This window comes from Palaemon carinicauda, chromosome 1, assembly GCF_036898095.1.
Source record: "Palaemon carinicauda isolate YSFRI2023 chromosome 1, ASM3689809v2, whole genome shotgun sequence".
Classification (NCBI taxonomy): Eukaryota; Metazoa; Arthropoda; class Malacostraca; order Decapoda; family Palaemonidae; genus Palaemon; species Palaemon carinicauda.
In genome coordinates, this window is record NC_090725.1 from 176,245,824 (window position 1) to 176,268,855 (window position 23,032).

The 23,032-nt window shown below is 44.3% G+C and overlaps 1 protein-coding gene across 1 annotated transcript; it reads right to left on the reverse strand.

The window, feature by feature from the left end:
* Positions 1 to 390: 390 nt before the first annotated feature.
* Positions 391 to 22,447, reverse strand: LOC137628765 (KRAB-A domain-containing protein 2-like). Its single transcript, XM_068360000.1, has 2 exons — positions 22,312 to 22,447; positions 391 to 824 (listed from the first exon to the last, which is right to left on the reverse strand). The coding sequence occupies exons 1-2, from the start codon at positions 22,445 to 22,447 to the stop codon at positions 391 to 393; spliced, it is 570 nt and encodes a 189-aa protein (XP_068216101.1).
* Between the last annotated feature and the right edge of the window lie 585 nt (positions 22,448 to 23,032).

The window sequence follows — 23,032 nt, forward strand, 5'->3', positions numbered from 1 at the left end:
ATCAGATCCAAACAATGCAGCAAATGTTGACCTTCTAATGCCAGAATGGTAGCTAGAGTTTTTTTGAAACTGCACAAATTTTAAACCAACTGTCCAGTCTGTTGTATTATTATCACTCAACCAGGCTACCAACATATCTTTAATATCACAGTCTGCTCGTTCAACTGACCCCTGGCTCTGAGGATGTCTAGGTTTTCCATGAACCATTACGAGATCAGGCCAAAGCAGCTTAAGTTCTGTGATAACACAAGCAGTAAACTCTGATCCGTTGTCATTTTGTAGAATTTCCGGTGCACCAAGTAAAAGAAAAATATCCAACAGCTGATACGCAACTTCTGCAGCATGTTTTGATGTGAGAGGTCTCAATACACAGAACTTTGTAAGATGATCTTAGTAGACCATTATCCACTTATAGTTGCCTTGCTTAATCGCCTGCATGTCTACAAGGTCAACTTGTGATCTGGAGCTAAAGTTCTTTGTCAGAATAGGTCGAACAACAGTCCCTTTGGTTGTTGGTCGCTTACATTTACACTGACATTCGATGCATAGTGATTTGTAAATAGATAGTGCATCATGGGTAATGTTGGCATACTTTTTAGATAATTCCTTTACCATTTTATCGCGCCCTCCATGGCCAGTTGCAATATGAGCACGCTTAATAATGTCGAATGTATCCTCCAATGTAGCAAAATAGATAGGATCTTCATTGGCAGTCCGTCTTCTAATCAACTTGAGAACATCACCACACTTGAGGATCTCATACTTCTTCAGAAGGTAGTATTCATGAGGCACCTTTTTGCTTGACTTGTCAATTGCTGTCAGTTCTGAAATAATTTCATTATACTGTTCTTCTGGAAGCAAGACAGATTTCTTTCCTTCACTTCTTTGGAATAATTCTTCCCGAAAATGTGCTTCTAAATCACGCTCAGTTGGATTTGCCATGGTGTTGACAGTAGGAAGGATGGAGTATGACTGGTGAGTTAAACTTTGCCAGACCTTGTAGTGTTGAGGGGGGGGGGGTATAGCACCGTGGTTGGAAGGTGGTAATTAGATGGACTCCTACCATGGTTCGCTAGTTCAGTGGTTTACATTGTGTTTACATTCGAGTTTATATTGTGACAACAAGGCTTTGTTTATCGATTCAGCTATTTATTTCATTGTTCTTTCATACCAAACACGATTCAGGGAATCTGTATAATAATAAGGCCGAATAATCAGGGAATATGTATATTCACTAAAAACTTCAGGGAATATATATATCCTCTGAGTGAATCAGATATTATGCACATTCCCTGAAAATATCAGAGAATATATATATTCCCTGATTATACAGATTCACTGTAACATATATATATATATATATATATATATATATATATATATATATATATATATATATATATATATATATATATGTGTGTGTATATATATATATATATATATATATATATATATATATATATATATATACATATGTATATTTGGGCTCAGGCCATGTCGTCCTGATGGAAGTTCCTAATTGGTAGCTTTCTAGGGTATATTTGACTACAGTGATATTCCCAGAGAATTTTACCTTAAGGTATCCAGAATTCTAACTCCTGGAGCGAATATCCCTAGATAATCTCACAGGGATATCGCATAATATCAGAGGACGTATTCTTGACACGTGACATAGCTATCTTCGCCCCGAACAGTAATAACGCTTCAAGGGGGATATAGTGACAAGAATCCGAAACGAGAATGAAAAGAGAGCCGCTCGTAAGGCATCTCTCCTATCCTGTTTCCAGTGTGTATCTGATGAAGGCGGTAGCGCCCTCTTTATTCCTTTTCGTGTAGCTCTACTACTCGGTGTTTTCCCTTGTGTTCTCTCGTTATTTTGGATTTAATTCAACCTTTTGATGACTTCTCCAGCCTCTTCTGCCTCTGGAATGTTGAGTATTATCTTTACTATGTATAAATGTAAGCTCTTGTCGTTTTGAAATAAATCAAAAGTGATTTTAACGTAAACAAGAGCTGTTGCCTACCGAAGGCATCCTGGATGCTATCGCTCGCTCTTATGGGTCAGTTAGTTAGCTAGAGCGACGTTCCCGGTTTGTTACGCTTTAATAATTTAGCTATTTAGCTACTCTAGAAATGCTTATATTGTTCGGTCAGTTTTAGCTCAGTGATTTCGACACGGCTCGAGGTACCGATCTTGCCCTTCGCGAGGCTTCGTAGCTTAGACGTCTGGCACTAGTACTTTCATGCATGGTATAAGTTTTTACGAATGTTTTATTATTGAAGCTATGGGCAAATATTTTATTCATGTAAGATATTGTTGAATGTTTTTTCCAAGATTGTATACGAGAGAGTTTCGGTGATTTAGGTAATCGATACTCACCTTACCTAGCTAGTATTCTAGGTACAGTAGTATACTTTCGCATATCCCCGATTGTTCTTTTCTCCTCCGGAAGCCAAGTTCAATCTCTCTCTCCCTCTGAAAGCCCTTGGCTTAATCCTAGTGGTTCTACCTGTATATTAATACAGGTATTACTATTCTAGGATATATATGCCCTGTCCTGATAACCAGAGTGACTGGTTTTTGGGTTTGGGCAGAACTTCAGAGTTTTTAGCCTGTGGTCTGCTTCTTCCTAGCATGGAGAATGAGTCTCCTTTGCTAGGTTAGGGGCGGACACAGGAAGCTTTGCTTTCCTAGTCCATGTCGGAAGGATTCTGATGATTCCTTCCTTTAGTGGCCTAGCAGACTGTCCTGTGTTGTTTTTTCTCGGGCTGGAAAATGAGTTTCTCGGTGCCCGGCGAAATAACTTCACCTAACTTTGTTCTGGTCGGGAGGAGGATAACAAGCATTGCCAGTCTTCCTCCCTAATAGACAACTCTTGGTTAGGATGAGCTTCCCTAACTGCCGAGTGTGTCTCTTGCTAGAACGAAGTCTTTAGGACCCTTATCCCTTCCCCACCTCTCTTTCTTCTATTTTCCTTTGGCCATAGTCCTTCTTCCGTACCTAGCATAGGTTAGGATGGAGGACCGGCTCAGCTCTCTGCCGGCCGGCACGTAATGCTGGCCGGCAGAGACTCTTTGTTCTTTGAAGAGTGAACCCCATGTCTGCCGGTAGAGCCCGGCAGGCTGTGGATTCTTTGGAAGCCTGAATGCTACATTCTCCCCTTCCATAAGTTCACTCTTTCTGGATGGAAGGTCGTATGGCATGCCGCCTTATAACCTTTCATCCATACTTTTTCTCTGACTATTGTGTTGCACCCCTATCCCGGCTGTCGGCCGTCAAGCCAGCAGCCGGGCAGGTAGAGGTTCTCTGGTTCTTGGCTACTGCCGGCCGTCATGGGTTTTATTACCTCTGCCAGCCGGCAGTGGAATCATAGCCCGGATCTGCTGGCCGTTACGATTAGCGGCCGGCAGCCGGGTATTAGTGTTTTCAGCCGTCGGCTGGCAATGATTGCCGGCCGGCACACAGTCGCGAATCGGTGGGCTGCCGCCTATTAGTTAAAGATAGTATATCTTTGATCTATAAAGGGGTAGATGCCAGCCGGCACGTGCTGGCATACGCCGGCACGTGCTGGCATACGCCGGTACGTACCGGCACGTGCTGGCTGGCACAACAGCATGCGATGTACAGTAGTTGCTATATTCGTAGTGTAGTACACACTGCATTAGTAGAAACTGCTGTACAGAGTTTGTGATAACACTAAAGTTCTTCATCATACTTAATGTTATCTTGTACAGCCTTTTGTTGAGACCGTACATTATATAGAAAGTGAGTTCTTTCTGTATTCTTTCGATCCCGTATATTAAAACTACACATTAAATTTCCGTTTAGGAAATTACATAAGGTATTCTAGTATAGAGTTAACCTTAGTTTCAATATCTTGGGAGGTTACAGCAATTAACTGGACAGAAAATACAAGTATGTGTCTTTCCTTCTTTCTTTTATAGCTCTTCTATATAAACTAAATGTCTCAATATAAGCGAAAGCCTTCACTTGATACTCATGGATTTTTCTTCTCTTTACAAGAGGACCATCCGAAGTGCGGGAGTGTGTTCTGTAATGTCCGCAGTAAGAACTTCTGTGGATATCAATATTGCAGGAGGCACGCAGCATGTGCAGCCTCCAGAGGTGATCTCCGCTATTGGGACTCTCAGGTTTGTACAGCTTGTTCTAACCTGATTACCGAGGCTTTTGACGACCCTAAGTCAACGGAGTCAAGGGATGCTGCCAGGGAAACGTTATGATCCTGGGTGAGAAGCTTTCAGAAAAACACCTCAGGTCCCTACCTTCCAAATGAGAAGATGAGGGCCTACCTTTTCCCTAAAGCATCGGCTGATGCAATCATCCCCCAGCCTCAGGTGGAGATACCAACTGCACAGAATCCGGTAGATTCTGAAGTCTCAGCAGCCCTTCAAGACATCCAATTGGACGATAGGATGTCGGAGGTGTTGGATTCTACTGAGAAAGACCTTCTAAGAGAAGGTCAGGAGGAGGAGCTGTTCCAGGCTCCTCAAGTAGAAGAGCAAGAAATCGACGAAGTGTCGGTTACATCGGTTCCGGACCCAGAACCTATTCCGTCTACATCGTCTGCTATCCCAGATGAACTGGGAAGGACTCTTTCTTCCATCGTTGAGATGATCCAACAAATTCAAAGGAAGAATGATGAGAAGGAAGCTGCAATGAAACTGGAGTTACATAGACTTGCAGCATCACGTGGGCCCAGAAGCGGCTCAGCGTGAAGGATCTTCCTTTGTGCTCGCATACCAATCCTTGGAGGTATGCTGAACACATGCCAATGACAACCGGGAAGATCGTGATCTCAGAAAAGTTGGGAGCAATTCCCCTGGAAGAAGTGGAATTTTGGCCCAACAAAGATTCTTATCCGGACTGTTATGTCCGTCTTAGGAAGAGCCAGCCTTAAAGGAGGAGACGAAGCCGGAGGTCCTAGTTTTTTACCATAGTAAAGCTCAGACGTTACTAGCGAGCTCGATGAAAGAGAGGGGCTTCTCTAACTCAAAGATGCCCGCCTTGAGTAAGAAGCTTCCCTCCTTTGTGGCCTCTCCTACCAGAGCCTTTCCCTTCTTGGAAAAGGGATATAAGGCTGCCTTAAAGGCGGTGGAGGCAGGGAAACCATGCCCCTCCTTGGAGGAGTGCAAGCCGTTATCTCTGACCCTGCCCTTGGACCAAGAAGACTGGAAGGACGTACACCTTACCTTCTCAGTCGGGAAGCTGGAAGCTGATATTGCTCAACGCCAGTTCGGTGAGGCACTTCCAAAACTGTCGAAGGTTCTCTTGCGTAGAGAGCAAGAGACAAAGGAAAGACTTGCGGCATCGATGTCGTTGCAAACGACACTAGAAACGATGGCAAGTGTCCCCAAGAACCAGGACATGTTCATGGTTGTGGCCAAAACCCATCTGGCCACAGTTACGAAGGATCTCTATAGCTTTATTAAAGCTAGGAGAGCCTCTAGAGAGTTTGTGTTCGCCTCGGCTGCGATGAGGCATGAACCGAGGAAACTGATCTCCTCTTGTATTTGGGGTAAAGACCTCTTTCCCAATGAAGTGGTTAAAGAGGTAGTAGACAAGGCCGCCACAGAGAATAGGAACCTTCTCAAAAAGTGGGGTTTAGATCTTAAGAGAAAGTCTTCTCCGGATGAGAGTCTCCAACCCAAGAGGAAGACAAAAAAGCCTGGGCCATCCTCTCGGCCGGCTAAACCCTACCGACAGCAACATCAACAACATCTTCCTGTGACCGCGGTGAATCAGATAGTGGCACAACATCCAACCATGTGCCAGCTGGTACCTCAACAAGTGGCGACACAGTCGCCAGCTTTTACCCAGCCTTCGAAAGGCAGACTTCTTCCTTTCGTTCGAGAGCTAAAGGAACAGCCAGAGGTTCTTCTAGACGCCCTTCAAGAGGAAGGGAACACAGGGGAGGTCGCAGTTAAGGAGGCATGGCCTCAGGTCCACAACAGTAGAATTAAGATACTTCCAGTAGGAGGGAGACTACAGCTATTTAGGGATCGCTGGACCTTCGATCCCTGGGCCCACAGCCTGATTAAAAATGGACTAGGTTGGGGCTGGAGCAGTCCTCCAACTCAATTTCCTCAATTCTTCCAACAATCATCCCCCGTTCTGGAAAAATATGTCCGAGAACTCTTCGACAAAAGAGTAATCCGGAAAGCTAAGTCCATAAAATTTCAAGGAAGGCTGTTTTGTGTTCCAAGAAGGACTCAGAAAAACTCAGAGTCATTCTAGACTTGTCGCCACTCAACAAGTTCATAGTGAACTGCAAGTTCAGAATGCTCACGCTTCAGCACATAAGGACCCTACTGCCCAGGAGGGCATATGCTGTCGCTATAGTCTTGTCTGACGCTTATTGGCATATTCCAATTAATTGTCACCTCTCCTCCTACCTAGGCTTCAAGTTACATAGAAAACTTTACGCCTTCAGAGCCATGCCTTTCGGGCTAAACATAGCCCCAAGGATTTTCACGAAGCTCACGAACGCAGCCGTCCATCAATTACGCCTAATGGGGTCCAAGTAGTAGCCTACTTGGACGACTGGCTGGTGTGGGCAGCATCCAGGACAGAATGCATGCAAGTTTCTAAGATAGTGATCCAGTTCCTGGAACATCTGGGATTCAGGATCAACATCAAAAAGTCTCGACTTTCTCCAGTTCAAAAATTTCAGTGGTTGGGAATCCTCTGGAATTTGGAGTCACATCAGCTTTCCATTCCTAGTAAGAAGAGGAAAGAAATAGCAGGATCTGTCAAGAGACTATTGAAATCCAAACGGATATCAAGACGCGAACAGGAGAGAGTGCTGGGCTCTCTACAGTTTGCTTCGATAACAGATCCAGTGCTAAGAGGTTTACACCTATAGAGTCAGAATGGTCCCTTGACGCAGGATCGTTCGCCTTCATCTCGAGTCAAGTCCCAGAGCTGCAGATAGACCTCTTTGCGATGAAAGACAACAAGAAAATAGATCGTTATGTGTCCCCTCACGAGGATCCGTTAGCGGAGGCAGTGGACGCTATGTCCCGGGACTGGAACAGATGGTCCAGTATCTATCTGTTCCCTCTGAACAACCTCCTTTTGAAGGTCTTCGATAAGCTGAGATCCTTCAAAGGGAAAGCAGCAATAGTGGCCCACAAGTGGCCAAATAGCATGTGGTTCCCTCGGGCATTGGAATTACGACTATAATTCGTACCGCTACCGGATCCATCCCTGTCTCAGCGAGTACAGAAGTCGACTGTCTTCGCTCCATCACAGAAAACATGGAACCTACATCTCATGATTTTCTCTCCTTAACGATGAGAAAAAGATTCGGTGTTTAAAAGTAAGTTTAGACTTTTGGAGGAAACCAGAAGACATTATGAGGCTTCAGGGAAGGAATAGCTATCCTTTGTCAAGACGAAGAAACCGAAAGAAATCCCGACAGATTCCTATTTATCATTCTTCACTCACCTTCATGAGCAAGGTTTAGCAGCCAACACAATTCTATTGTTCAAGCCTGCCTTGACAAGTCAGATACCATATGCCTTACAGGTTGACCTTTCTAACGACGTTCTTAATGAACTAGCCCTTCAGCGCTTCCAAAGACCCTTTGCATGGTCATTAGATATGATTCCTCATTGTGTATAAATAATGGACAATGAGGAATGTGCTTAGAAGGTTTTGATTTTAGGTTATATTTCTGTTTGTTCTAGCTTTGGGGGCCAGAGTTATGAAATAGTGACTCTCTCTAGAGAGGAAGGCCACGTACAGTTCTTGGAGGGAGAACTGAATCTATTTTCAGAAGAGAAACCCTGGGTTCAAAGTTATCTATAACTAAGGGCGAAATTCACCCATGTTATTCGCAGAACGGATCCAGAGAGTACACCCGTTAGTCATGATCCGAGGAGAGTTGCCTCTTCCATAAAATTTCCTTAATTATATGGACTTTGAACATCCTTGTTTGCACTCTGGCTGGTAGTCATCCAAGGCGTTCTTTATGCACTATGCGAAGCAAGTGGAGCAACTTATGAGATCTGTGGTAGCAGCAGGTAGAATTCTTTAACCTTCTGTTTTATGTCTGTGAGGAACAGTGTAATTAATTTGGGACGATTAACTAAGAGGGTGTGCGGGTAGTCACTGTATGTTACTACACGCTGAACGATAGGCCACGAAAGTGTCCTTACGAACTGTTCCATTGACGTTGGTGAACTATTGCATAATACGGACACTTGTGCCAAGTGTTTTTTACGCTAGTGTATGTAAACAGTATACAGACTATATGATTATTATTAATAATCCAATAGAAGTGGCAAATCTGTGTCCTAGTAGATGAAACAATATTTTCTGTTAACTGTTTTTCTTTATGCTTTTACGCATATCATCCACATTTTACAAATTTTATAAATGTTGATCTGATATGTATGTTTATTATATTTTAATAAACTAGTTCGCCCACACTCATTTTATTAGAAATGTACTGAGCATTAAGATTAAAATATGGATATTTTTATCATGGTATGTCTTTTGAGACTGTTCCCTGATTCAAGCAAAAGTCCACTCACTCTAACCCTTCCTTGGAAGGGTTGACGTGGTACCCTAACGGGTTGGTGGCAAAGAGGCAAAATTTGTTTCTCTGCGGATACAACCATTATCCAATAGTTTATAAGAGTAGTCACTTTGGGGAAGGTGTCACAAATTCATTCTGACATTGGTGACTCTTATACAAACTTTGCTTTATATTGTATAGAGCGAGACCACTATACAAGCTTGTCATTTTGTCATCCATAATTTTTATGTAGGCCTACTCCTCAAGACTTTTTCCAGAGTCTAGTACGACTCTTCCCTGTAGGGGACAGGAAGCACTAACATAGTTCATGCTTAGATGAAATGATGTATGATGGTAACATCATAGGTCTCTAGGTCTAGACGGACCAGGAAAATACTTTCTTGAGAGTACGGCACTGATTGAGAATTCACAGATACAGTAATGCTCTGGTACATTCCATCAGGAGGACATGGCCTGAACCCAAAAAACGGATTTTGATCGAAGCGAAAAATCTATTTTTGGGTGAGGTAGCCATGTCGTCCTGATTTTTATTGTAAAAGGGCCTGTTGACCCCTCCCTATAGTACAGTATCTGTAACACCTCGTATATCGCTACAAGGAATAAAGAGGGCGCTACCGCCTTCATCAGATACACACTGGAAACGGGATAGGAGAGATGCCTTATGAGCGGCTCTCTTTTCATTCTCGTTTCGGATTCTTGTCACTATATCCCCCTCGAAGTGTTAATACTGTTCGGAGCGAAGATAGCTATGTGACGTGTCAAGAATACGTCCTCTGATATTATGCGATATCCCTGTGAGATTATTTAGGGATATTCGCTCCAGGAGTTAGAATTCTGGATACCTTAAGGTAAAATTCTCTGGAAATATCACTGTAGTCAAATATACCCTAGAAAGCTACCAATTAGGAACTTCCATCAGGATGACATGGCTACCTCACCCAAAAATAGATTCGATCAAAATCCGTTTTTTGGGCTCTGGCCATGTCGTCCTGATGGAAGTTTACCAGAGCATTAGTGTATCTGTGGATTCTCAATCAGTGCCGTACTCTCAAGAAAGTATTTTCCTGGTCCGTCTAGACCTAGAGACCTATGATGTTACTGTCATACATCATTTCATCTAAGCATGAACTACACCAAAAATAAATTATACGATGATGGCTTCCGGGTCTGCGCACCAAAACTATATTATACTATGGCTCATGTCTGGGAACCAAACATATAAAAAAATATATACATTACGACTGGCAAGTTATACAACCACTCGAATTCCAGACACACCTGTTTGCTTTTACATTAAATCTGTTACACTTGAAAAAAATATTAATAACAGAACTCTGAGACAATTATACAACTCCTAGACAGCAATATACTAACCACTGAATATCCAAAGATCTTTTAAGTACACTCAAAACAAAACTGGATAATTACTATTACGAATATTCAAACAACTCTAACTTCGGTTCATTAACTGGATCTGAGTGAATATGCATTAAACACCAATGATTGAAATAATACACTCTTTACAAAAATAAATATATTCTATATAAATAAAAACACTTTGAAAGAATTTACATGAAACAAATAAATCACTCGAAATATTAAGTCTGAACAAAACTTACATCAAGACAAAAAGGTTTCGATCTGAAAATTATATAATAACTTGACTTTGAATGTTAAATCTGAATGAACCTTAGAATAAGACAAAAGAAGTACTTATAAAAATTATAGTCACTTGTTTCACTTGAAATTAAATCTGAATACAATATTTGAGTTTGACACTTAATGAAAATAGATAACCAGATCACAATACAAGTACCTATCACCTTCCTACAAGGCCGTTTACAAAAAACTCTAAGAGAATTTTTATAAGTACTCACTATGTTTACAAAATCTGCCACTCCAAAACTTTGATATGTCACAACACTTAACACTTTTAAAACAATATACTGAACTACGTATGAGACAGAGGGGAAGATTTTCTATCTGTCTATCTATGTAACCTGGGGGTTGCCTTTATAAGAGACTTAGCTACTTCCAGAATGTTCCAGGAGAGTGAGTTCTGGAAGCGTGGGGACTGGGCTAAGGCATCAGAGTTACCAAGTATGGCTCTCTCCAACACGTATCCACACAACACGAGACAAACTCTCTCAGTCAGCTAGCTCCACCCACCGTTTGTCCCCGAAATAAAAAAAAAGATAGCATCTATCGCTATGTTCATCGGGATATTCCCAAAGCACATGGCATATTGCGTATTCTATCACAAACAGGAGCAATGCCTCATAAAAAAACATTAATAAGCCCTTGTTCCTATCTTGTATGGTCGCATAACACTTTCAAACAAATTACGTAAGACTTCGTAACAAACATACGTGAAATAAAAAGTTAATTCTTAAAAATACCGTAAATTTACATATACTGACTTGAGTAAAGAATACAATTAAATTAATGACGAATGTCTTAAGTAATATACATAATAAACTTAAATCTACACGAGAGGAACTCATCTTAAGAGCTGGCTAACCTCTCTTCAATGCACAGATGAAAATTAAAATCATGAATAAACTATGACAAAATAAAAAAAAAAAAGGTTATCACCAAAAAACGAATAACTTCCAAAATCTTATTTAGATCGACACAAAACTTTAGCTATATCAGGTCAAGCCTATATAGCAGACATCTCCAAAGTTTCAAGTCTGTACAACAAAAACTCTCTGGTTCACTAACTCTCCAAAATGTGCTCCAAATGAGCTCCCCGGCGCTGCAGGCACATTTGGATCCGGCGGGCAAAGTTCTCGAGGACCCTCCCACATTCCTCCCTTGGGATGACTCTTATTGCTGCTGTGATTGCTGCCTTCGGGTCAGGGAGAGTCTGGGGGTTGTTTCCATATACCCTGTCCTTAAGGAATCCCCAGAGATAAAAATCTGGGGGGTTCAGGTTCGGTGAATGCGGCGACCACTCCGGGTCAAACCTGTGGCTGATCAGTCGGTCAGGGAAACGCTGCTGTATCCATGCCAATGATTCGTTTGAAATGTGAGGGGTTGCACCATCCGGCTGGAACCACTGGAGGACCCTGACGGCTCCTCTCCGTCGACTAAGTGCTGTCCAGAACTTGCCAAGCACCTGGACATATCGCTCGGTGTTGATTGTCACAGACCGCTCGTTGTTGTCCTCAAACCTGAATGGTCCAATGATGCCATGTTTGGAGATAGCGACCCAGACAGTGCACTTCACCGAGTGTAATGGCCTTTGCAGACAGTGCTCAGGGGATGTGCTACCCTAGAAGATATTGTTCTTCGAGTTCACGTGACCTGACAACAGAAAATGTGCCTCGTCTGAAAACCAGACATTGTCAAGGAAGTCTGGCACAGCGTCAATCTTGTCGCAAAACCACTGGCACATGATCACTCGCTTCCTCATGTCATCAGGTGTAAGCTTGTGTTTAATCTGTATCCTGTAAGGATACAGGTGGAGATCTGCGTTCAAAATTCTCCGCACGGACTCCCGACTGATTCAAAGCTCCTGACTTCGCCGTAGCACAGACTTGCTTGGGCTGCGGACAACAGAGTCTCTGACTGCAGCAATGTTGTGTGGTGTCCTTGATGATTTTGGTTGTCCAGAGTGTGATTGTCTGTTAGTGTCTTTACAATTGATGTTATGCACAGTCCCATGGGTTCTGAACTTGTTTACCCATCTGTAGATCATTGAGTGGACAGGAAATTCTTGACATCTGAACCATTCTTTGAATTACAATTGAGCTGCGTGGATAGACTTCAACCGAAAATTTGCTTCAACTATAAATATCTTTTCCTCAGTAGTCCATGGCATCTCAAGGATCAAATTTGGTAGACTCTTAGAACATTAATTTTTCTTGATAAATCTGAAAAATAAAAGGAATTGATTATTTATTTCAAAAGTTATTCAAGTTTAGGTGATGACTGTTTTTTGTGTCACTGTATATATATATATATATATATATATATATATATATATATATATATATATATATATATATATATATATATATATATATTATAATGTTTGGACACCGGGTCTGACCGCCCAAAATATATAATACGATTATGACTCCCAAAGTCTGGGTATTAACAAAATAAACTATAATACGGCTCGTGACTGGGAACCAAACATATAATATCATATATACTACGACTGGCAAATTCCAAATTACCTTGTTTGCTTTTACATTAAAATTGTTACACTTTAAAACATTAATATCCGAATTCTGAGACCGTTAAGCAACTCCTAGACAGCAATATATAAAACTCTGAATACCCAAAGGTCTCTTAAGCACACTCAAAACTAAACTGGGTAATTACTTATAATGATTATTAACACTTATTTAACTCTCACTGTGGTCTTTAACAGGAATACGAGCAGAATCTATTCCCAAATAAAGGTGATTGGAATAATACACTTGTTACAAAAATAAAACGGATTTTTTGTGAAGAGAAAAATCTATTTTTGGGTGAGATAGCCATGGCGTCCTGATGGAAGGTTCCTAATAGTAGCTTCCTAAGGGATATGTGTACTACAGTGATATTCCCAGAGAATTTATCTTTAGGTCTCCAGAATTCTAACTCCTGGGGCGAATATCCTTAAAATTTCTCTCAAGGATATTGCATATTATCAGGGGACGTATTCTTGACACGCCACATAGCAATATTCACCCCGAATAGCGTTTACGGTTCGAGGGGGAAAGTGGCAAAATTAGAAGGGGAGCCATATCAAGGTTACCCTTGTACCAACCGTGTGTCACACGATCGTACATAAATTATTTTGTATATATTATGCTTGTATCTGCGCTCTTCCTTCGCACTAAAAAGAACATGAATAATCATGTCTCCGGTTTTCCTCTGTAACATTGTCACTTTCTCGAACATGTAGTTTTCTGTTGCCTTGAGGTTTTGTATATAAAGGAGAGTGTTCCTTAATAAAGTACTCAGTTGATTGCATCCTGCCTTTGAATTCACAACCCTCTCTCGGCCCGTCACATTGGTGACCCCGGAAGTCGACTCGCTCCCACCGCCTTCCACCCCCACTCCCTCGCCCCTCCATCGTTGGTACTATGGCGGACTCTACGGCAGTTTGTGCTGTGGCCGCTCCATTCAAACTTTCATCGTTTGTCAGCGGAGAGGCGTTTGCTTGGTTTCAGCACGCAGAAGTCCAGTTTCGCATCAGAGCCGTAACTCGCTCAACCACCAAAGCGGATTATGTTCTCGCGGCGATACCCGAGGACACCTTCCCAGAAATATCCGACTGGCTTTGTGAACAAGGAGACACCCCAATAGCATATGACGCCCTCAAAACATACCTTCTGCAGCAGTACTCGCCGTCGCCAGCCGCCCGTATAGCAAAGCTTTTTCAGCTCTCGCAACAACCGTTGGGGGACCAAAGGGCTTCGCTTGCCCTCAGGGAAATGACCAGTATCGCTCGCCTTCAACCTGCCGCAGACAGCTCTCCTCGTGAGGTGAACCTACTTCGTGCCCTTTGGGTACGCCGTTTACCCGAACCTGTACGCGCTACCATACCCGATGTCGATAGTTTACCCATAAAGGACTTGATGACCAAAGCCGACGCCCTTATGGACAGCCACTTCAAGACCTCCATCAACGCCTCCACCCCTGACGAAGAGGATGCCTATTTAACGTCACCCGAAGCTGATGTGAATGCCGTAGGACATACACGCCTACCCCGTGATGTGCCGAAGCGGCGACAAAGCCGCCCACCACCCACCAATCGCTCGCGCCCCAACGAACGACTTCTACAGCCACTTACTACCTCCCATCCGCTGCAGTTTTGCTACTCCCACTTCAGATTCGGGGCAACCGCGAAGAAATGTGCCAAGGATTGTCAGTGGCCAAAAAACGTGTAAGTAGGCCATCGCTCGTGGCGGTGGCCTCCCGTGTTTCTAATCTTTTCTTTTTACAGGATGCAGGAACGGGCGTGCGATTTTTGGTAGACAAGGGTGCTTGTCGTTCTCTTTTGCCAAGGAAACTCTTCAAGGCACGACGTAGTCTGTCTATATCTGCCGACGTCCGCTTGGTAGCTGCCAACGGATCTGCGATACCCACCTACGGTTACGAGAACCTCACATTATCGTTCGGAAACGGTAAATTCAATTGGAAGTTTCTCGTTGCTGACGTCACAATGCCATTTCTCGGAGCGGATTTCCTCTCTCATTTCCACCTTCTGGTCGATGTCGCCCACCGACGATTGGTCAACGCAGACTCGTACTTATCAACACCTCTTCAACCCACCCCCTCTAACCTCGCTCTCCACATCAGCGCACCCACGGATGCCTACGCCCACCTCCTCACGTCGTACCCGGAAGTTTTCCGTCCAGAACTTCGCCAAACGCCCACGGTTCCTGCTAAGCACGGTATTTATCACCATATCAAGACGATGGGACCCCCAGTCTTCGCAAAATTCAGACGTCTGGCACCGGAACGATTGACAGCCGCCAAACAGACGTTCGCCGAAATGGAGGAAATGGGCCTTTGCCAAAAGGCCTCCAGCCCATGGTCGTCACCCTTACACATCGTTCTGAAAAAAGACGGCTCCCTCCGTCCGTGCGGGGATTACAGGCGCCTGAACATGCAAACAGAACCGGATAACTACCCCCTCCCAAACATGGCCGACGTGACCTCCTATCTGCACAAAGCGAAGGTTTTCTCTACGCTCGACCTCCTGAAGGGGTATTATCAGGTGCCTATGAACCCAGAAGACATCCCCAAGACCGCCATCACCACTCCGTTTGGTACATACACCTTCAATTACTCCTGTTTTGGCCTTCGTGATGCTGGGGCAACGTTTCAAGGTCTCATGGATGGCATCTTAGGGGACCTCCCTTTCTGTGTATGTTATGTGGACGACATACTTGTGTTCTCCTCCTCAAAAGAGGAACACCTCCGTCACCTGCGCATCGTGCTCGACCGCCTGCAACAAAACGGCCTTGTAGTCCGGTACGACAAGTGTACCTTTGGCACCAACGAAGTGTCGTTCTTAGGGCACCGTATCACTCCTGAATGAGTCCATCCCCTCCCTGAGAAGGTAGCAGCCGTTCAGAACTTCCCCGCGCCCTCGACCGTCAAAGCTCTGCAGGAATTCTTTGGAATGATCAACTATTATCACCGTTTTCTGCCAGACATTGCCGCCACTCTTGCTCCCCTCTACGCCTCCCTCAAGGGCAAGCCAAAGGACCTGAAGTGGGATCCCCTTCAAGAAGCGGCCTTCTGCAATGCAAAGAAGGCCCTATCAACTGCTGCGGCTCTCACTTTTCCTATCCCACACGCCCCTCTCCTTCTCTCCACCGATGCCAGCGACATCGCTATTGGTGCAGTACTCGAGCAGGTGGTCAATGGCTCGCCCCGCCCATTGGCCTTCTTCAACAGAAAACTGTCCAAGGCAGAATCGGGTTATTCTACTTTCGATCGAGAATTGCTGGCGGTGCACTTGGCTGTCCGTCACTTTCGCCATTTCTTAGAAGGTACGCCCTTCGTCATTCGCACAGACCACATACCTCTGGTGTACGCCTTCACTCGACAGTCTGACGCCTGGTCCGCCCGTCAACGCCGACATCTCTCCACCGTGGCTGAATACAATTGCACCCTTCAATACTTCCCTGGGAAAATGAATCCCGTTGCCGATGCCCTGTCAAGAAACACGTTGGCTGCCGTTCAACTGGGATTGGATTACAACGCCCTGGCTGAAGCCCAACGACAGGATGCAGAGTATCAAGCTTGTAGGACATCCTGCACGTCCCTCCGTTGGGAAGACTTTCCCCTCGAAGACTTCAACACCACCCTCCTCTGTGACGTCAGTACTGGTAGACCGTGACCTTGGATTCCTGCTCCCATGTGCCGACAGGTGTTTGATTTCATTCACGGCCTTTCACATTCCTCGTGCCGTTCTATTGCACAGCTGCTGAAGGCAAAGTTCATTTGGCACGGCATTTCTAAGGATGCTAAGGATTGGGTCCGCGCCTGTACTTCTTGCCAAACTTCCAAAGTACATCGACACACAGATTCAGGAGTGGGCACCTTTCCTCAACCTCAGCGTCGTTTCGCACACATTCACGTCGACGTTGTAGGCCCCCTACCCACATCGCAAGGTCATCGTTACCTGTTTACCGTCATCGACCGCTCCACTCGTTGGCCTGAAGCCATTCCCATGGAAACTGCAACGTCCGCCTCATGTACATCTGCCTTACTCTCTGGATGGATTTCAAGATTCGGTATCCCTGAGCATATTACTTCTGACAGGGGAACCACTTTTACCTCTCAATTGTGGACGTCATTAGCGAATCTCCTGGGCATCACCCTACATCAGACAACGGCCTACAACCCCGCTGCCAATGGAATGGTTGAACGTTTTCATCGCACCCTCAAAGCAGCTTTGATGTCCCGCTGCAAGGATTGCAACTGGTTTACTCAGCTTCCCTGGGTCCTGCTCGGACTAAGGACCACTCCTAAAGACGCCCTCGATGTCTCGGCAGCTGAAATGGTGTATGGCGACCCGTTGGTCGTCCCTGCCGAATTTTTTCCTTCTACAACCTCCTCCGACGATCTTCAGCGCCTACGTCACGTCGTGGGAAAATTTACTCCGTCCCGCCAGACTTACAAGCCCCCAGCGAAGCATCACATACTAACGGACTTGCACTCTGCAATGCACGTCTTCCTGCGCCACGACACTAGCAAGCCACCGCTAACGCCCCCTTACACGGGCCCTTTCCTTGTGATCCGACGCAGTCCGAAAGCATTCCTACTAAACATTCGTGGTAAAGAAGACTGGGTCTCCATTGATCGTCTAAAACTTGCTCATCTTCTGCCAGATGACCCGCCTACAGTTCGCCTCTCTAGATCAGGGCGCCCTATTTAACATGTACAGTATGTCATTTTTAGGGGGGGGTAGCCATGTACCAACCGTGTGTCACACGATCATACATGAATTATTTTGCATATATTATGCTTGTAGCTGCGCTCTTCCCTCGTACTAAAAAGAACCTGAATAATCATGTCTCCGGTTTTCCTCTGTAACATTGTCACTTTCTCGAACATGTATTTTTCTGTTGCCTTGAGGTTTTGTATATAAAGTACTCAGTTGATTGCATCCCGCCTTTGAATTCACAACCCTCTCTCGGCCCGTCACACCCTACTTCCCATACTACTATTGAGTATCAAGACAGTGCCATATCAAATATGGCGGACAATCCTTACAGCATTGAGAATGGTGCTACAGATACAGTAGTTTCGGGAGGGATTCTGCGAAGATCTTTTCTATAGAAAAGGAGGGTGGGTCCATCAGGACAACATGGCTATCTAACCCAAAAATAGATGTTTCGCTTCGCTCAAAATCCGTTTTTTGGGCTCAAGCCATGTTGTCCTGATGGAAGCATACCAGAGCATTACTGTATCTGTGGATTTTCTTCAGTGCCTTAACCTTGGGACAATATTTCTATGGTCATCTGGACCATTTGAGACAAATGACATTATCGTTATCCGTCATCATCACTAATCATAAACAATGTTAGTGCTTCCTGCCCCCTACAGGGAAGGGTCATTCTAGATGGTAGAAAAGGGGCCTCAAGGTTAGCATATATTGTACGAACAAACATAAGTATACACTGGATATATATAAACGGTCTCATGGTTTGTATATATTGTCGGAACAATGTCAGTGTCCATTATATCCATTGTTTGTAAGCATACAATGATATGAAGTTTACTTACATGAGTAAGTCAAAGAACTCTGGCATCTTAAATATGCAAATTGTCGGGCGAATTGGGACGCAATTACATTCTAATAGATATTTATTTCTAATAAATGACTAAATGAAATAACAAGTAAAACGAATGTAGCTTGATAAAGGAATTATACATGCGACGTATACAGAAATTATTTTCCTTTTTTAAAAGGGAAGAAATGATGAGTGCCACTCTCAGACTGAAGAAAAGTTTTTAAAAAATTTTTCCTTTATAATTTCTGTAGATGTTATATCCTATCGACACTGTGTACTACGAACACACGGCACGAGTGTTATCTGTATAATTCCACCACTGAGATTTTGAACAGATTTAGTGTCACCATGGTAACACTCATTTAAAAGGGGATCACACTGAAAGTGCTGACACCTTCTCCCTTTAATTGACAGTCCCAATCAATTAACTGTTCATTGCAGAATTAGACGACAGGTTTTAATACACTACCTGCCGCCACCACATAATGCTTTAGTTCATGGACCTGCTTAGCATAGTGTTTTTAGAACACTATGGATGATTTCCATCCAAAAAGTTCAGTGATGAAGCAATTTTCCTCGGATCATGACCTGTGGGAGTACTGTCAGGATCTGCTCTGCGAATAAAGTAGGTGAGCTTCGCCCTCAGTTGTTTTATGGATAAGTTTGATCCAGAGGTTTCTCCTTTGAAGAGCTGTCCTCCCCTGAAGTCTGAAGTTCTATGAAAATAGACCTTTAGACACTCTACAGGACATAGAGACATCTTCTTTCAGAGGGCAGATTCTCCAGGGACCCCACCTCTTAGTGGGTAGCTCGTTCTTAGCGAGAAAGGTTGAATCAGGAAAGAGATTCAGTTCCCCCGCTTCTGTGAAATGAATGTGGCCCTCATCTCTAGATATGGCCATTATTTCACTAACTCTAGCCCCAGAGGCTATAGCAAACAGAAAAATAACCTTTTGAGTTAGATCCTTTTAGGGAACAATCTTCATTGTTCACAGATGATGCATAATGTAGGACCTTGTCCAAAGACCATGAGATGGGCTTTGGCGGTGCTGCAGGCCTAAGCCTTGCACATGCCTTCGGAATCTCATTAAAGATTTCATTCGCCAGATCCACTTGAAAGGCATATAGAAGAGGTCTAGTCAAAGCTGACTTGCACGTAGTTATCGTGTTGGTCGCCAGACCTTGATTATGAAGGTGGACAAAGAAGGACAGACAAAAGTTCATTGAAATTTCTTTCGGTCCTTTTGCTTTTACAAAAGCAACCCACTTTTTCCAAGATGACTCATATTGTCTTCTAGTTGACTTAGACTTGTATTCTTCTAAGAATTCTATATTGCCTCTTGAGATCCCAAATCTTTTCCTAACTGCTAGGGCAAGAAAATCATGAAATGAAGGGTTTGGGCTCTTTGTGATAAATCGAAGGCAATTAACTTCTGAACCTTCTGAGATAGTACTGGGTTCAGTACTAGGGCTAGCTTCAGCCTCAGTTTCTTCATAAAGGGAACCGATTGCTCTTGGGCTACCTGGGAGCCAACAGAGCCACTCCTCCCTGGAAGGATCTCAGCATGTTGAGGACCTTCAGCAGGAGATTGGATGGGATGAACATGAATTCCTGAGTCCATCCCTTCCATACTAGAGACATAGTGTCTGTTATCTCCACTAGATGATCCTCGTATAGGGCTACAAATCGAGGTAGTTTCTTCATGACGCTCGTGACGAAGAGGTCGATCTGCAGCTCGGGAACTTGTTCTCATCTGGGAGAGAATAGGTCTGCGTCTGTGGACCATTCTAACTCTATCGGCTTGAGCCCGAGTAGAGCATCCGCTGTCACATTGCGGGTCGATTGTACATGAACTGCTGATAGGAGCCATCCTTTTAGGCAAGGGATGGCTAACATCACCTAAACTATATGAGACGCTCTCTAGCCTTGTCGGTTCTGACGTCTCATTATCGCTTCAATGTCCCAGATCAGCCTAAAGAAGTCTGATCTGCGTGGAGAGAGTTTCCCCACCCACGACAGGACTAACATGGCCTTGGATAGAAATGACCGAATCCCTTGGATTTTTCTCTGATGGGAGTGAACACCCCATTCTTCCAACTAGGCATCCATGCGGATGATCTTCAATAGTCGGGGTAGTTGCAAGGGCACGGTCTTCAATAGGCTTTTGGCCTTTGACCATTGCTAGGGAAGCGATTAAGGAAAGACCGATATCGGTCTTTTTAGATCTCTTTGAGCATTTGATGCGTATCTTCTCCAGACTCTTAATGCATCTTTCAGCTGTGCTCTTAGCACTGGGTCTGTCACTATTGCAAACTGGAGAGAGTTCAGAACTCCTCCTTGTTAGCGTCTTGGAATCCTGACTGATTACCATAGTCTCTTGACCGACCCTGCGATCTCCTTTTATATCCCCAAGGGAAAGGAGAGCTGGTGTGACCACAGGTTTCAATGGTTTTTTAACCATTGAAGCCTTTGAGCTGGAGAGAATCGAGACTCCTTGAAGCTGATCTTGCATCCCCGATGTTCCAGGAACCGGATCACTTCCTTGGATGCTCATAGACTAGCCACTTCAGGTGCTGCCCACCCCAGCCTTTCGTCCAGGTACTTTGTTGCCTGAACCATTTCTAGGCTTGGTTTTTGCGTGACTGTGTCCGCCAATCCGGTGAAGATACTTAGGACTGTTTAGTCCGACAAGTATCTTTCCTAGGACATACGTTATCCTCTGTAACTTGAATCCTAGGTAGGAGGAGAGGGGGCGACTGACTGGAAGCTGCCAATAGACATCTTTCACATCTGACGAGACTGTGAACACCCCTTTTTGAAATAGGGTCCTTATGTTCAGAAGGATTAACATTCTGAACTTGCTGTTTTATTTGAACTTGTTGAGTGGCGACAAGTCCAGAATGACTGAGTTTTCTTGAGTCCTTCTTGTGAACACCATACAGCCTTCCCTGGAATTCGATGGACTATACTTTCCTTACCACCTGTATGCTCTAGAGATCTAAGGTATACTTTTCCAGGACGGGGTTGGAGTGTAGGAAGAGTTGAGGAAATGATGGTGGAGGCATGTTTATTTTCCATCCTAGTCCCATCTTGATTAGGCCTTGGACCCAAGGATCGAAGTTCCAGCGATCCTGAAGGAACCTCCCTCCTACCAGAAGAGTCTCATCCGCCTGATCAGGTTTACATCTTCGACCGCCTGCCTGTGGCACCGCGGTCATCGAAACTGTGGGATGTTGTTGAACAGCCCGAGGAAAATTTCTAGACTTTTACGTCTTCCTTTTAGGTTGGGGACCCACATCCGTGGAAGACCTTCTCTTTGAAAAGATGCCCCACTTCTGGAGAAGTCCTATGTGCTCCATGGTGGCTTTCTTAATCACCTCTCTAACTACCTCGTTTGGAAAGAGGTCTCTACCCCAGATTTTGGAAGATATTAGCTTCCTGGTTTCGTGTTTCACTGTTGCAGCAGCGAACACAAACTCCCTACAGGCTCTCTTAGCCTTCATAAAGGCATAAAGGTCTTTTACTAAGGTGGCCATATGCATTTTGGCCAAGACCATGAGCATGTCTGGGGTACTTTGATGGGCTGAACACAACTCTAGGCAGTTCTGTAGGGATAGGGAGGCTGCAAGTCTCTCCTCTGTCTCTTGTTCCTTGCCCAAAAGAAACTCAGAAAGTTTAGGGAGATTCTCGCTAAACTGTCATCTAGCGACATCTGCGTCTAGTTTTCCTACTGAAAAGGTTAAGTGGACTTCCTTCCAATCCTTCTCCTGCATGGGAAAGGCTGGTAACAGAGGCTTGCACTCCTCGAGTGCAGGACATGGTTTACCTGCCTCCACTGCCTTGGCAACAGATTTAAATGCCTTCCACGTAAAGGGGAATGGTATTGAAGCAGGAGCAAGATAGGAAGGGAGCCTGTTACTTAGTGTGAACACTTTCGACACAGAGTAACCCGTCTTTCCCAGGCTACTTGACAAGATAGCCTGTGCCTTACCATGGTCGAGAATCATGACCTCCTTCTGTTCCGTTTCTTTTCCTGACGTTGGTTCATGCTTCACTCGAATGAACCAATTAGGGAAAGCGTCAAAGCTTGGCCAAAACTGGATTTCGTCTAAAGGAACAACACCCATCTTCTCTGAGATGTAGAGTTTGCCGTCTAAAATCGGCATAAGCTCCGCATACCTCAAGGGATTGGTTTTGGAGCAGGTTGGAAGGTTTTGGTCTCTGGGTCGTTTGTATGACTCTTGGGGAGCGACAAGTGGAGCTTCACAGAGCTCTATCTTAAATATCGCTTCCTCCTTTTCGCCTTGTTTGCGAAAGTTTTCTATTAGACCTTTCATATGGGCCAGTAATTGGTCCATTTTGTCTCATAGAAGGGTAGAAGGTGAAGATGTCAATGTTAACGGCTCTAGAGCCAGCACAGACGGAAGCAATTCCGACACAACATTGTCCACCTCTTCCCATGGGGGCTTCCTGCCCTCCGTCCCAAAGGCTATCTGGCCGCAGGGAGGTGCAAATCGTGCCTGGGGCACCACTATTTCCCTACTTGCTTTCGGGAATAGTAAGCTATTCATCCTATCATTAGGTAGGTATGGTCCCAGAGAGATTTTCTAGAATCATTTTATCCAGTTGCGTAGTTTCTTACGAGCTGCATCACTAGACTCCATCGACTTAAATTATCATAACCCTCGGACATTAAGGTCCGACATACATTG

Bases quoted from the DNA above. Each gene is read 5' to 3' on its own strand.
- LOC137628765 (XM_068360000.1), bottom strand. From the start codon at position 22,447: ATGGGTGTTGTTCCTTTAGACGAAATCCAGTTTTGGCCAAGCTTTGAC. The intron at 825-22,311 runs GTAAGGCACAGG...AAATTATTTCAG, and splicing joins GGTCATGATTCTCGACCATG to AACTGACAGCAATTGACAAG.